This window comes from Limulus polyphemus, unplaced genomic scaffold (assembly GCF_000517525.1).
Source record: "Limulus polyphemus unplaced genomic scaffold, Limulus_polyphemus-2.1.2 Scaffold231, whole genome shotgun sequence".
Taxonomy (NCBI): Eukaryota; Metazoa; Arthropoda; class Merostomata; order Xiphosura; family Limulidae; genus Limulus; species Limulus polyphemus.
The window spans coordinates 815,285-829,693 of NW_013665841.1; the positions used below are offsets into that span (position 1 = coordinate 815,285).

Here is a 14,409-nt window from a genome sequence, read left to right on the forward strand (position 1 = left end):
TTGTTTCGTTTTTCGTTATTCAAAAGTACTTAAAACTTAAAAGAACCTAGTTTATTTTTGTTATTCATAACACAAAAAAAGGAAACTAACAAGTTCTTCTTCATTTTTCTTATTCAAAAACGGAAAACGAAAAACAAACTGACTTGTTGTTCATGCTCTCTTAATCAAAAACTGAGAAACGAAAAAGGAACCAGTTCTATTTTTGGTATTCAAAACACGAATAACGAAATACAAACTGGTTCATTGTTCGTTTTTCGTAAATTCAAAAGCTGAAAAACAACAACAAAGAACCAGTACGTTTTTCGTTATTCCAAAAAGAAGAACGAGCTTGTACCTAACTTCAGCATACCTATTCACATTCATAATTTATACTTCGTAAGCACTTTTAAAAAAGGCGTAGATACATTAGTAACTTATACTTGGTAAGAACTTTTGAAACAGGTATAAATGCATTAGTAACGTGATTCTTAACAGTCAGTTTAACTAGTGATAAATATTAAATGAGAGTATATTAATTTACATAACACAAATTGGGATGTAACTAGCCAAAGATCCAAAGGATGGTAACATATTATTTAGAATTTTAGTCTTCGTTTACTTACAAATAATAAAGATAATATAAACTACCCTCTTTAAGGGCCTACTATGCACTACGAGTGTTCAGACTTGGATATCGAGAAAGAGAAACTTTGTTTCAGAATTAAAGTCACAAGAATCTGAACTAAGAGATTTTCAGAAACCGCAACAATCGAATGTAAATTAAGAACTTTAGGTTTTCGAAATTTGTCTGTTCAGAATACACAAAACGTTTTGTATTCTGTGAATAACATATCTTAAAGTACCTGGAATGTTTTCATGTAGATACTGATCTGTAATTATTATTTGTATAAAATTGTTTTGCTTAGTTATCAACTTATTTTATATTTGTTTTGATACATTCCCATCGAGTATAGATAGGTCTAATTTTAATTTAAATAATAGATCGTTTATTTAAAACATATATTAGTACCTAGGAATTATGAAAAAAAAAATTCACGAAGTGACGTTATAGTTGATATATCTTGGTTGCCTCCAGAAACTTTTCTCACAGTAGTTTCTAAACAGAATAACAAGGGTTAATGTGACGAAAACATTTTTAAGGTAAGTTAATAATTGACCAGGTCTTTAACGATGTCCTCAGACTTAATCGAACTCCTGCAATATGTCTGAAGAATGTAATGTGACCTGATATAGAAGAAAAGATTTACAGTTAGACATTCGACTCAACCTCAATTTCTGCACTACACCATATGTGCACTTAACGTTCGTGTCTAACCAAGCCAAGTATTGACATAAATCACATCTTCACAGTACTTTTCTTACGTTTATTGATTCCTACCACACAAACTTGCATGACTAGGTTTCCCTTTTATCTGTTTGTCTTGCGGAGTCTATTTTGTGATTCTCTTCTTTATTTTGTATTTTTATTTTGAAAATTTTTCTCAAACACTTCCTTTTCCCTCACAACAGTGTAAAGACGGGAATTTGTTGTATTCTTTAGGAGCGCCTGGTTACTTGGTATGACATGTAAAATGAGTAATTTGGTTTAGTAAAACTCTCTCGTAAAAAGATCGAGAAACATACATAGCATTTTATAAAAACAAAACTCTGAGGAACAAAACCACAAGCAGTAATATATGTGCGATTTCAAAACTAATTTGTGGTGATCGTACTGATTGATTCCAATCACATTTGAGAAATCGTTTCTCTTCACATGATTTTTGTAGAACATTTTTCACGTTTATATTCAAAACATTTACCCTATCTCTTGAATTCTTTGTTCCTCTATTATATAAAAGAATCTTCTTGAAAATTTCTTAAACTTTGACTCAATTTATTAGAAAAGTGCGAAAGTCATTTTGAAAAGTAATGCTATGAATGCTAAATCTATAAAGCTTGTGTAAATGTTGTTGTTAGGCACAACTCTATAGGTGGATCGTGTATTACGACCAAAATATGCTGCAAATTAAAGACTAGTAATAATTAAATATTTGAACTAGATTTTCTTTTTCATGATATATTACTATTAAGTTTGTTAATGAAGATAAAGATTTATTTTTGAACTGATACGTTTTAAGATGTTTTATCAACATCAAACCTTAAAGAATTTTTGTGTACTTACCTCAGATTCCTCGAAACATTTCTTGCATCATGAAAATTATGTTTTCGTGATTGGTGAGACAATATAAAACTTCTTTACAAAATCTCACTGCTATTTATTTATCGCTGAAAAACAATAAATCGTAAAAAAAAATTAAAGATCGATAACAGTTAATAAAGTCTCTAAAAAAAGCCAACTTTGCTCCAAAAGAAGAAAATATAAAACTATTACATAGTAATACAGATGAGAAAAAATAAAGAAACAGAACACAGACTCTGATTAGTTGAAACAAACAGCACAAAGTCTGTGATTAGGTGAAACAAATCTTGTATTTTACAAAATAACATCGACATGAAAGAATAATAAAAATTTAAAACTCCATTCAACACAAATATTATGTCTGATTATTAGAATTCCGGAAAAAGGCATTTTTTGTACATTTATAATTACATATAGTTTTCAGTTTTCTGCAAAGAAACTCAAGACTACACATTATTTAGTTTTATTAATTCTATATATGTAGAGAGTAAACATTATAGTATATGCACAATCTAGTCTGTTGTTAATAAAATTTGGGCTTCAGGGATGCACATTGATTAGGTGTGATTAGCCTGCTTCAGGATGGAAGAGTAATTATTGGAAATAATGATTCCACATAACCTAGAATTGAAGTTCCCGAAACATTCATCAATCATGTCTTCCAATATTGCTTTCGTGGGAAGGTATTTTCAGACTGATTGCCTGCACGGGTTTTGTTTCCAGTGACTATGTTTTCTTTGTCAAATATATGTAAAATAAAAGACAATTAGCTCAGCTTACCGGCTGACATCAGTTGTAGATAGCCGGTACAACCAACAGAAAAGAGGCCCATTATAAGTCGAATAATTTAAAGTTGGTCTCAGATAAAAGTGTTAAAAAGACAAATCCCAGAAATGAGATAAAACATCAGTCGTGATTAATGAAACAACATTGCAAAGTTTACCTTATCAGTCAATAACAACTTGCAAAGTGAATTAACCAGTAAAATGCAGTCAAAGTAGACTAATTCACCAATCATGCTTCTTGACTCTAAGGAGATGAGACAACCAATGAAATAGCTAACTTAGTTAGCATATAATTACATTTAGATACTGTGTAATAACTACAACAAAATACAGTTTCGTTACATATAGCTTCTAATCTTGATTTAGCAAAAACTTGTTTGTAAAAGCAAAATGATTACACTGTTTGTTCATCATCTCTCATTCTGTCAGTCATGTACTAAAAGAAGCACTTGTAGCGCTAACCCTAGGCTTTACGTTGCCTACAAACTTCTTTCGTGAAGAGTACTGTCAATCATCCTCTTGTTTGGTTCTGAGTGCTATACGCTTCTTGAATTCCTTTCAAAACTATTAAAGATAGCGCCACTAGAACTTCGAGTAGTCAACTTATTAAAATTACTATCTTAGTTGGGTTGTTGTTGTTGTTTTCCAGTGGCACAGCGGAAAGTCTGCGAACTTATAACACTAGAAACTGGATTTCGATACCCGTTGTTGGCACAGAATAAATAGCCCCTTGTGTAGCTTTGTACCTAACTACAAACAAAAAACGGGTTGTTGTTGTTTTTCGTGTTTCAAAATCAAATAACCATGGCTATCAGTAATGGTTTTCTTTCGAGATTAAAAGTGACAATGCAAGTCACCTTAAATAGAGTCAATATTGTTTTTAATTCATGAAATACGTTTTCACAGTCGAAAGAAAGTTTTGATTTTATTTCACTTACATTTACTCTATTCTAAGAAAATCAGCTACTATGACAAGCACATTAGTACAGATTTAAGTGTTTTTATGATTGGGTTTTCTTGTCAATTTTATAACAAGATCATTGTTCAATATATTTTGAACTATGAATTATTTTTTCTTGATACAGTTATATTTAGTTTTATCAAAGCCGTGCTGAGCATTTGAAGGTGATGTTCATAAAATGTCTTTTTTGTCTCATTTTGCAGTTTTGGTCTCAAATGTAAAACTGTTTCCCAAGAAGATAATATTGTAAAGTGTCCATTCTTTTTTGACAAATTGCCGAAAGTAAAACGACAAAAATTAAATAATTTTTAATTGCCTTGTTTATTTGCTGTTTTAGCAAAGCTGCACAATTTGCTATCACCGTCGTGAGGATTTAATTCCGAGTTATAGCGTTATAAGTTCTGAAGCTTACCATTGAGCCTCTGAAAACAGTTTAAGTGTTAAGTGTTAAGGAGAGCTTGATAAAATCCACAGTGAAATTTACATGCATCAGAGCCTGCCTCGAAGCAAGAGCAATAATAACGTTGCGATAAGATATAATACAATTTGTTTCCTTTCTAAAATCGGGTGTGTTATGAATATTGAAGCTAGCTAACCTTCTAAGGTAAATTTCAACAACAGTTTACACAAATTTTAATTAAGAAATAACATTATTTTCTAAAAAGGAAAATTTAGCACCTGTCTCTTATTAATGAAACCAACGCAAGTATGCCCTCTCACCAATCAATAATATTAAACAAAATTAATTAACCAATCAAATATAGACATACTGGACGATTCTACCAATCAGGTATTGTTAAATTGGTAAAGAACCAATCAATATTTAACAAATAACTAAATATAAGCATGATTAAAAATAACAAAATAACAGAAGCAAATTACCTTTATAAATTAGAATGCCCTTACCGTAAATAAATAACAAAATAATAGAAGCATGTTTCCTGTGGATTGACATATCCTTACGGGAAAGTTCAAAGGAACTTTAGGCATTACCCTATATAGCTCTAGACATAAGAAAATGTCCATTGTGATTATACTTGCACACCCAAAGCCTCAAACTTATAAAATTTGTTCCTTAGCAACTTATATTTAGTAATTTATATCACTACTCAGGATGCTTAGTGACTTATGTTTATTTATATATATCACTACTCAGGATGCTTAGTGACTTATGTTTATTTATATATATCACTACTCAGGATTATTAGTGACTTATATTTAGTCATTTATATCACTACTCAGGATTATCAGTGACTTACGTTTATTTACATATATCACTACTCAGGATTCTTAGTGACTTATATTTAGTCATTTATATCACTACTCAGGATGCTTAGTGACTTATGTTTATTTATATATATCACTACTCAGGATTATTAGTGACTTACGTTTATTTACATATATCACTACTCAGGATTCTTAGTAACTTATGTTTAGTCATTTATATCACTACTCAGGATACTTAGTGACTTACGATTATTTATATATATATCACCACCCAGGGAACTTAGTCATTTTAATCACTAATCAAGGTCCTCAGAGACTTGACGAATTTTCATTTCATGCTCTACTTATTTATTTTTCCTGTTTCTCCATCTAAGTTGGAAGTTTTACAATCACAACTTGCATGAACTTAGATGAAACTTAGTGGACATATTTAAAACATTATTCCTTGTGGCCCTGCCAAAAATGGTTTGTGTCCGTATGATCAACGCTGCTGTGATGAAGGTATACGCTGTACTGAATACCCTTCTAGTCCTTCTTTATACAAAATTAAATGTGGTTTCAACGTTTTCTATTTTTTATAATAAAACCTGAGATACTGTAAATGTATCATTAATTTTTTTGTTTGTTTGTTAGTTTCTTTAAAATGTTCGGTATATGTTGTGTAGTGTATCAATGTATCTGTCGCCTTATGGAGTTCCGGTTTCCTCAAAGAACTCGTGGGAAGATGCTATTCGGTTATTCATTTGTGCGGTTACTCTTGTTGTTCAATTAAAGATAAACTTATGAAATTTTATAACATCCTCTAGAGAGCTCACGATCAGAGATGAGTAAAAATCAAAGTATTAACACAAATAAGACAACGGAAAGAAAGGGAGTCAATAAAGGAAAAAGGTAGACAGGTACATAAGGTGGGTGGAATGCAGAGACAGGCATGAAAGGTACCCCAATGGCGCATTACTATAGTTGCATGTGCTGTCATAAAGAAATACGCGCTAATAGCTTATGTCTAAAATATATTAATAAATGAAAACTTCAAGTTTTTTGAGCTAAATAATCGACGTCCGTTACACAAGAGAGAAGAAAAAGTGGAATATATTCCATGATAATGTAAATAAAGGTTTTACAACTTCGTGAATAAGATTATATATATATTCGTACATTCAATACTCACACACAGGTCTTTTATTAACATTCTTACAAAACGGATAAATGACAGTAAATATTCTAGAGGGGACGCTGGGAGTTGGTTGAACCATAAAACAATGCTGTTGTTTTTTGTCCTGATTAGTTGAAGGAAAATTACTTGTCAATTTTTCTGACAAAAATATTATTTGAAGATAATAAAATAGCTTTTTGTAGCAGGATAGTAATCTGTAGTGCAAATCTTCCTGTATAGAAGAGAAGAAAGAGCTGGAAAAAACATTTTTAGTTGACGTAATCTGAAATCCTAACTATTAAAAGCACGCAAAGAAATCACAGGCAGATTTGTGACCCTGCTTCCCAAAATACGTCCCTTACTAAAGGTATATTTATACCTTGGCTTATGAAATATTGTAACCCTGCATAATGTTTCCTGGAATACATCCCTTACTGAAGGAATAGTCATACCTTAACTTATGACGACTGCAATGAAAGAAACTGTGTTCCGAATATGAATGGATAACACAGTTCCAAACAGTATGCTGGTATACTGTAAAAAATAGATTAGCTGTAAAAACAGGTTTAAAGTGAATATGTTCCCCGAATACTTCGACATAAGGAAATTAACTAACACCACAGCGAAAGAGCACAGTATTAAACCAATGTAAGAAGAAAAGTTTACTGGTACGTCATCGTAAAAAAGAGACTTACTAATACTTAACTGGCTAGTAATTCGACGTAAAAAAGGGTTCAAATGTCCTCGATATGCGAATAATCCTTGCTAAAACATTGACGTATGAAAACTATTTTATCAGGATTCGGGTTAAGAAAGATTCTAGACCTATTTCAAGATCTTTATATGCACTCAATAACAGTGGTGATTAATTCATAGTCTCATACCAGGATGCAAAATAAAACAAACTTAAAATAATAACCGGGAAGTACCCAGTGGCTAGCGGTCCCGGACTGTAGATCTAATATTTTTTTATTTGGATCCATTGCCATAAAAACGCACTCCGCACTTCCAATATTCAATCAGACAAGAGTTTTCAGGAGGTTGTTTCTACTAGCTACCTTACGTCTAGTGCATCCGTTGAAAATTAGAGACGGCTCCACAAAGATAACCTTTGTATAGCTTTGCGCGAAAATGTGACGAAAACAAAAAACTTAAAATAATGGAAGATTAAATTCTAAGAGCTAGTAAACACTTTGACAACCCATTCAACTGAAACATCTCAATAGTAAAGTTTATTAATATCACCACTAACCAATTTTACCTAGTTGTAGCTAAATTCATATTTGTTTTAGGTAATTATACTATCAGGTATTCTAAATTTAATTCCTGTTCAGTTTGACATTAATATTTTTAGCTGAAAATATCAGTTACATATTCGGTATTACGGGTAGTTAGTTAATGTTTTAGTGTAAACTAATTTCTAGGACTTAAGTGTAATTTCAATTGTATTATTAACCTAGCCCATCACCATTCAAGTTTTATTTATCATTCCTTTAAACTGTATTGTAGTGGTTAACATAAAAATATAGATGCTTTAAATACTGTAAACACAACTCCCGCATTATTTTACTGAAGTTTGTTTGTTTTCTTTAATTTCGCGCAAAGCTACACGAGGGCTATCTGCGCTAGCCGTCCCTAATTTAGCAGTGCAAGACTAGAGGGAGGGCAGTTAGTCATCACCACCCACCGCCAACTCTTGGGCTACTCTTTTACCAACGAATAGTGGGATTGACCGTCACATTATAACGCCCCCACGGCTGAAAGGGTGAGCATGTTTGGTGTGAGAGGGATTCGAACCCGCGACCCTCAGATTGCGAGTCGAGTGCCTTAACCACCTTGCCATGCCGGGCCTCTTTTACTGAAGTATGTATTGCTAGCAAAGGTACCAGGTAAGGTCATAGTTGAAAATAAATTTTATAAATGAGGGTGTAAGCCGCCCTCTCGACTATTTTCAGCAGTAGCACACAAACCAAACCATTCATCCGATGCAAAGATACTCATACTATAAGTGGCAGTAAACGTGTTTTCCTACCGATCTCGCTGCTCAGTTGAGTCCTCATCTATAACGTTACATGGCTGTCATACTCTAACCGTTTGTCTGATTAGTTACCTAGTTAAACTCAATTTTTGGTGGGTCTACATAGGTTCTCGTGACAAATTTCATCGACATTCGTTCAGCCAGTTCCTCATAATAACCAAACAGACAGGCAGACGGACAATTATTTTTTTCTAATTTTAACTTATTTTAACCTAATTTTAACTTATATGTTTGGCTTATTATGTTAGGAGATTATTATAATATATTCTAAAGTATTTCGTCAAGATTTTTCATTAGTTTGTATTTTGGCAGATTGGAAGACACACAACTCACTGAATATCATAACAGAATGACAGAACATCAATATCATAATATAACATCATTTTAGAAAAGTTTATTTATCTAGTGAGGGTTAAACCTTGCATAATGAATACACGCTCTCCTCATCACACGATTGAATTAGCCATTTTGTTCGAAAAAATTATAATTTAAAGCAAAGCTATGTATTTTTAGTTGCACGCAAAATTACTATCCATAAATAAATGATGACATGCGCAAAGTGTGAAGTAAATCTATATAAAAACAAGTAAAACTGATCTTTATGAAGTAGAAAAACTGACTTGGACTTTATGTTTTCTCAAAAGTTTCCGAAACTGCATATACATTTTTACGTAAATTTATATGGTTATAAAAGCAAAAACAAAATTGAAGATAAGGAAGTGAGCACCTTATCATTTCTGAAACCTATTCTTTTAAACGTATTATTTCAGAGAAAAAGCTGAGATTTGAACAGAACACTATCTTTTTTTTGTTCGTCCTTGAACTAAAGAAAAACTGTAAAATTGGGTTCACCTTACAAGAGATGGTTGTCTTCCTTTGTGTGACAGCTCAAGGTTTTTGATAAACTAATTTCACTTGAAAGATATATTTGCATTGTTTGTATCTCTAAAGACTATATAACATGATAGTTCTACTTTTTCTTTGTCCCCCATTGGCGCAGCGATACATCTGCGGACTTATAACGCTAGACACCGATTTTCGATATCCGTAGTGGGTAGAGCACAGATAGCCCGTTTTGTAGCTTTCTGCTTAACTACAAACAAAGAAACTACTTTTTATTATAAAGTTTGAAGAAAAAAACTTGTTTATTGCTGCATCGTTTAAAGATACAATTATGGTTAATTATGAAACTTTTAATAATATACTAATTAAATATAATTATAATTTCTCTTAATGCTCAATTTTGGTTTGCCATTTCAGACTTTTGGAATTTAAAAAGTTAGATAACCCGACAGTTGTTTAAAAGTAAGTATTTTCACACGATTGATGTACCACCATAGTCTTATATAGTACAACATCGTGGATATACAAACGTGAGCAGCAAGACTTTACTCTGTAATAGGAAATTGTCAACAACAAAGGGTTTTCTTATTTGATTCTGAAAGTGTATGATGATGACCATAACCTGACTACTAACCCTGACTACTTAATCAACTATCACAGAAAAAAAAATATCTACATCCACTGGTAAATTAATAACATTTTGTCAAGTTGTAGGTAACATTGCGTTACTCTAAAGTAGTGCACAGAGTCACTAAATTTCTTTCAACCAACTATGGTAATAAAGATTATTAGGATTAATTTGGTGTTCTTTTGAGCATGTAGCTGAGTGGTCAGCGCGCCTGAGTGTAGAGCTGAGTGCCCATGATTCTCATCTCGTTACCGACAAAATAAAATTCGCGTTTTGTACTTTGGGGTCGTGGGTGCGCGAAAAGAGTATGGTCAAATCCAACTATTCGGTCTGACATTTGAAGTCCAAGAGATGGCGGTAGGCAATGTTGACTAGCTGCCTTCCCTCTAATTTATCACTTATATTAGGGACAACTAGCACAGATAGCCCTCGTATAGTCTTGTGCGAAATTCACCAAACAACAAAGAAAGAAGCTTTTAAATGTGTGTGTGTGTGTGTTCAAAAGCTACTGTAAAATGATTTATTAACTTGTTTTTTTTAGAACCGATCACCTTTCAGAATCAATCCCCCTTTTCGATTTACTTTGTTCTCGTTCTTTCGGTCACACAAATTACATTTAATTAACTTGAAAGGGACAATAATTTTAATATTATGGTTCTTGTATTGTTCCTTTATGTGCACGTGTGTTTGTGTGTCTGCAAAAGGAACGTCTATGTGTGAAGAACGTTAATTACCACACACTGAAGAATTCATTTCTAGTGACGATAAGTTAAAGGTTGTGTATGTATCCCGAATTGAACTTCATGTAATTAAAATTAAATGTGGTACGAGCTTCTAGAGCTACTTATGATGTGTTGAACTACTTAAGTAAGATGTTTTCAGGAAATCGTAATTCGCATGACAAGTGTGATCATTATTTGTGCGTTAAAATTATTATTTTATTGTTATTGTTTGTTCTCGAGTTCATTCACACTGAAAGCTTATTGTAACCTGTCATATTTATATAAACATTACTTCTTTTCGCTTAATCTTGGTTATCCCTCCTTTCTCACCTGATGCACTTAATACGCAAGCCAGAGCATATATTATTATTTGAGAAAATAGTTTATTGGTATCTTCATATCTACGTTTGTTGCCGCATCAATTTCATACTAATCTTGTATATGATTAATATTTCATTATATGCAACTTATGATATTACTGACGTATAATAAGTCTAATGTTAGTATATCATCTTCCCTCTTCTAATATTATGTACTAAACTGACTGATAGCATACCAGTCTTATAATAGAATGCTAAGAAACTGTCACTGAGTCGAAAATCTTTACAAATACTTCTTATTGTTGGTAATATTCTTCATCTCTTTTGAAAGGACAATGGAATGAGATAAGACATTATAATTTGATATAGAGTCAATTTGCAAACACTTATTTCTTCAGTAAAGCGTGGCTTTTAATCGGATATTGCGAATAAACATTGAATGTTGAGGAACAGAGGACTGGGAACAACCAGACATGTATATGAATGAAGAAAACTTTAAAAAATCACCGTTCTTTAGCAATAATATCTAAAACATTTTGCTAATTAGAAGAAACTGAAGAAGTTATGTTTTATCAACATTGCCGTTCAGATTATCAACCAGAACTGAGTTGGACCACTATCCACCGTAATGAAATTTGCAATTTAACAAAGCTTCAGCCATTTCGTTTTCATTGGTGTATGTGTACGTATATAAATATAAGTAAAAAAGGAATCCTTTCTTTTTTAATCAAACTATTCGTTATTTACCCAACTCTTCTATATTTAATCGATATTACAACATCATAAGATGTTATCCAACTATAAAATCTAGCAAACACTTTTTATTAATTTAATTTATAGCCTGGATTTTTGTAATCTTAAAAAAAATATAAAATTTAAGAATAAAATTTGTTGTGTTTTTATATAAATTTCAAACTTAAGTTTGTTACTTTTCAAAAGTGTTTAGTTGTTTTCTGGTTTTTATAGTTTTTATATTGAAGAGTAACTTGTGATTAATGAAGTGAGTCAAACAAAGAAGAGATAGACAAATATAGAACGGTTTGGTAAAAAAAGAAGATAAAAAATTGGAGTTTCCTTATATATAGTCTTCTTGAAGTGAAAACACCTTGAATTACCGTTTATATATATTATCCGGAGTAACTTAGTTGTTAGCGTGTTAGGCTGCGGTCGAAGGATCCTTGGTTCGAGACGGCATGCCGCTAAGCAAGCTCTGCACTTTTCAACTGTGGTGTGTGTTACAAAAGTGACAGTCAGTCACTTTATTCAGTTTAAAAATCCGGAAAAACCTTGTGATGGCGAATTCTGCTGTTTGGCTACTCTCTTTATGGTCAGTGATTTTAAATCAGGGTTACTACAGCTGAACTATATGAGTCTTTGCCCTTGCCGCTTAGCTCAGGAGTGCATAAAATTTTCAATTTCTTCCCAATATTTTGTAGTGAGATTTTAAAATCAAGTACCCAGAGCATTCTTTTCTTACTAGACTAATAAAACGAATCTCATTGGTTCTTCGTGTACTTTTTTCCTTTCTTGCTTATTTACCTTTTGATTTGTATTCTCGAACTTTCGTATATAATACAGTTGTATGATCATGAGGTTACGAAACTTCTGTTTAAATTGCTAATGAGTTTAATAACTTGAAAATACTAAATCCTGTGTATATATATATATATATATATATACACCAAAATAAAACCTTTTATAACTTGCAACAATATTCATAGACGCAAAATATTTTAATTCAATCACAATATGAATCGTTACTATACTCTGGTGTACTAACAAATATTGTTGATTGCAATCACAATATGAGTTGTTACTATATTCTGGTGTACTAACAAATATTGTTGATTGCAATCACAATATGAGTTGTTACTATACTCTGGTGTACTAACAAATATTGTTGATTGCAATCACAATATGAGTTGTTACTATACTCTGGTGTACTAACAAATATTGTTGATTGCAATCACAATATGAGTTGTTACTATACTCTGGTGTACTAACAAATATTGTTGATTGTTTCTCTACGTAAAAGCTTCAATTAGGAATAAGTTTCCTATTTACCAATTGCGCCGAATAAAACAATCTGAAGAACAACTATATATCGTTTCTTTAGAATCATTAATTATCCATTTATTTATTGTAATTGCTATACTAAAGTCTACTCGTTATCTATTGTTGAAATATTGTAGAGTTAAAAACACGTAATCCTACGTAACACATTTTAAATCCTTCAAAAACTTTCGAGTCGCTAGCTTGTTTGTTTTGTTGCCTTTTTTTTTCAAATAAATATATCTTGAAAATCATTAAATGTTATTTTTGGTGACTTAATCTATACTCTGTTTACATATTTAATTGTTTGTTTATTTCAGGACGTTAATCCCATGTACTTGAGCCTAGACCCTGTAGTTACGGACCTAGCTGAGGGTGTCTTCCAGTTGTTAAACTTTAGTAAATGGTATGACGTGGTTATGGTTGCGGACGACAGCGAAACAAGTTCTTCTTTGGTCAGTCATCTGGGCACTCTTATGAAGCACCCACCGTGGCGCCCTTTGCTAATCGTTCGACTAAAAACAAAACTAAGTGAAAAAGATATTTTAAACAGACTTAGCGGTGTTGCCAAAAGCTTTAGCCGGGTGATTCTGTTACACTGTGATACTGAAATGACCGAAAAAATCTTTAAAATCGCTGGGGAGTTAAATCTGTTGAGCGGCGAATGGATGTGGATTGTGTTAGAGCAGTCTGTTCATATAATGGAAGGACCAGTTAACAATTACCCAGCTGGACTACTAGCCATTCGTCTCCGCCCTTTGACTGTCAGCCGGCACAGAATTAGAAAAGCGGTTAGATTCCTGACAGCAGCGATTCATCATATCGAACAGCGCACTCTGGTGGAAACATATAATGATATCTCGTCATCTTTAAGCTGTTTTAATCCTCCTACCAGACAACGCCAAAGACTTTCTCGCTTACTTTACAGGTAAATTTCGCTTAGAGTATAATAAACTGCGTGTTTAGAATAAAGTGAAATAGAGCTTTTTGGTTTCTTATAATAAAGTACAACTCAAAATCTTCGTATGAATTAAATGTGCTTTAATTATATAGGGTTTATACTAAAGTGATTTATAACACTAGCAAAGAGTACATCTTTCCAAGCTCTTTAAACTTTAATTTCCATAATTAATGTGATCTAATAGCACGATGTTTTAAGACATATGTTCAAACAATGTTTTCCATCCAACAGGAGCAAAAAATTATTTCATAACGCAGACTGTGTTATGAGTAATTGTTCAGGTCAGACTGTTTCTGCTTAACAATAACATACAATCTACAACTGCGAAGCATATTTCAAATTAGTAACTTTCTTATGATAGTCAGAATTTAGGTTCGTCGGTTATTTTTCGAGTCATATCGACAAAATGTATTACATTTGTGTACAAGATCGTTTCTATAGAAAAATTATTAACATCTCAAAGTTTCTATTTTCTGTTGATAAGTTTATAACCCTAGCCTAGAAAAGACACAAAATATTATAGGGGAAAATTAACAT

The 14,409-nt window shown here is 32.2% G+C and overlaps 1 protein-coding gene across 1 annotated transcript in view; it reads left to right on the top strand.

Annotated features, from left to right (window-relative positions):
* LOC111085085 (glutamate [NMDA] receptor subunit 1-like) overlaps positions 1-13,839 on the top strand; it is a gene marked incomplete at its 3' end in the record, with an annotated part of 137,003 nt that extends 123,164 nt beyond the window's left edge. The window contains exon 2 of the mRNA XM_022382225.1: positions 13,232-13,839. Within this exon, the coding sequence (XP_022237933.1) occupies positions 13,232-13,839 (608 nt within the window). The remainder of the gene's footprint in view (positions 1-13,231) is intronic.
* Positions 13,840-14,409: the final 570 nt, after the last annotated feature.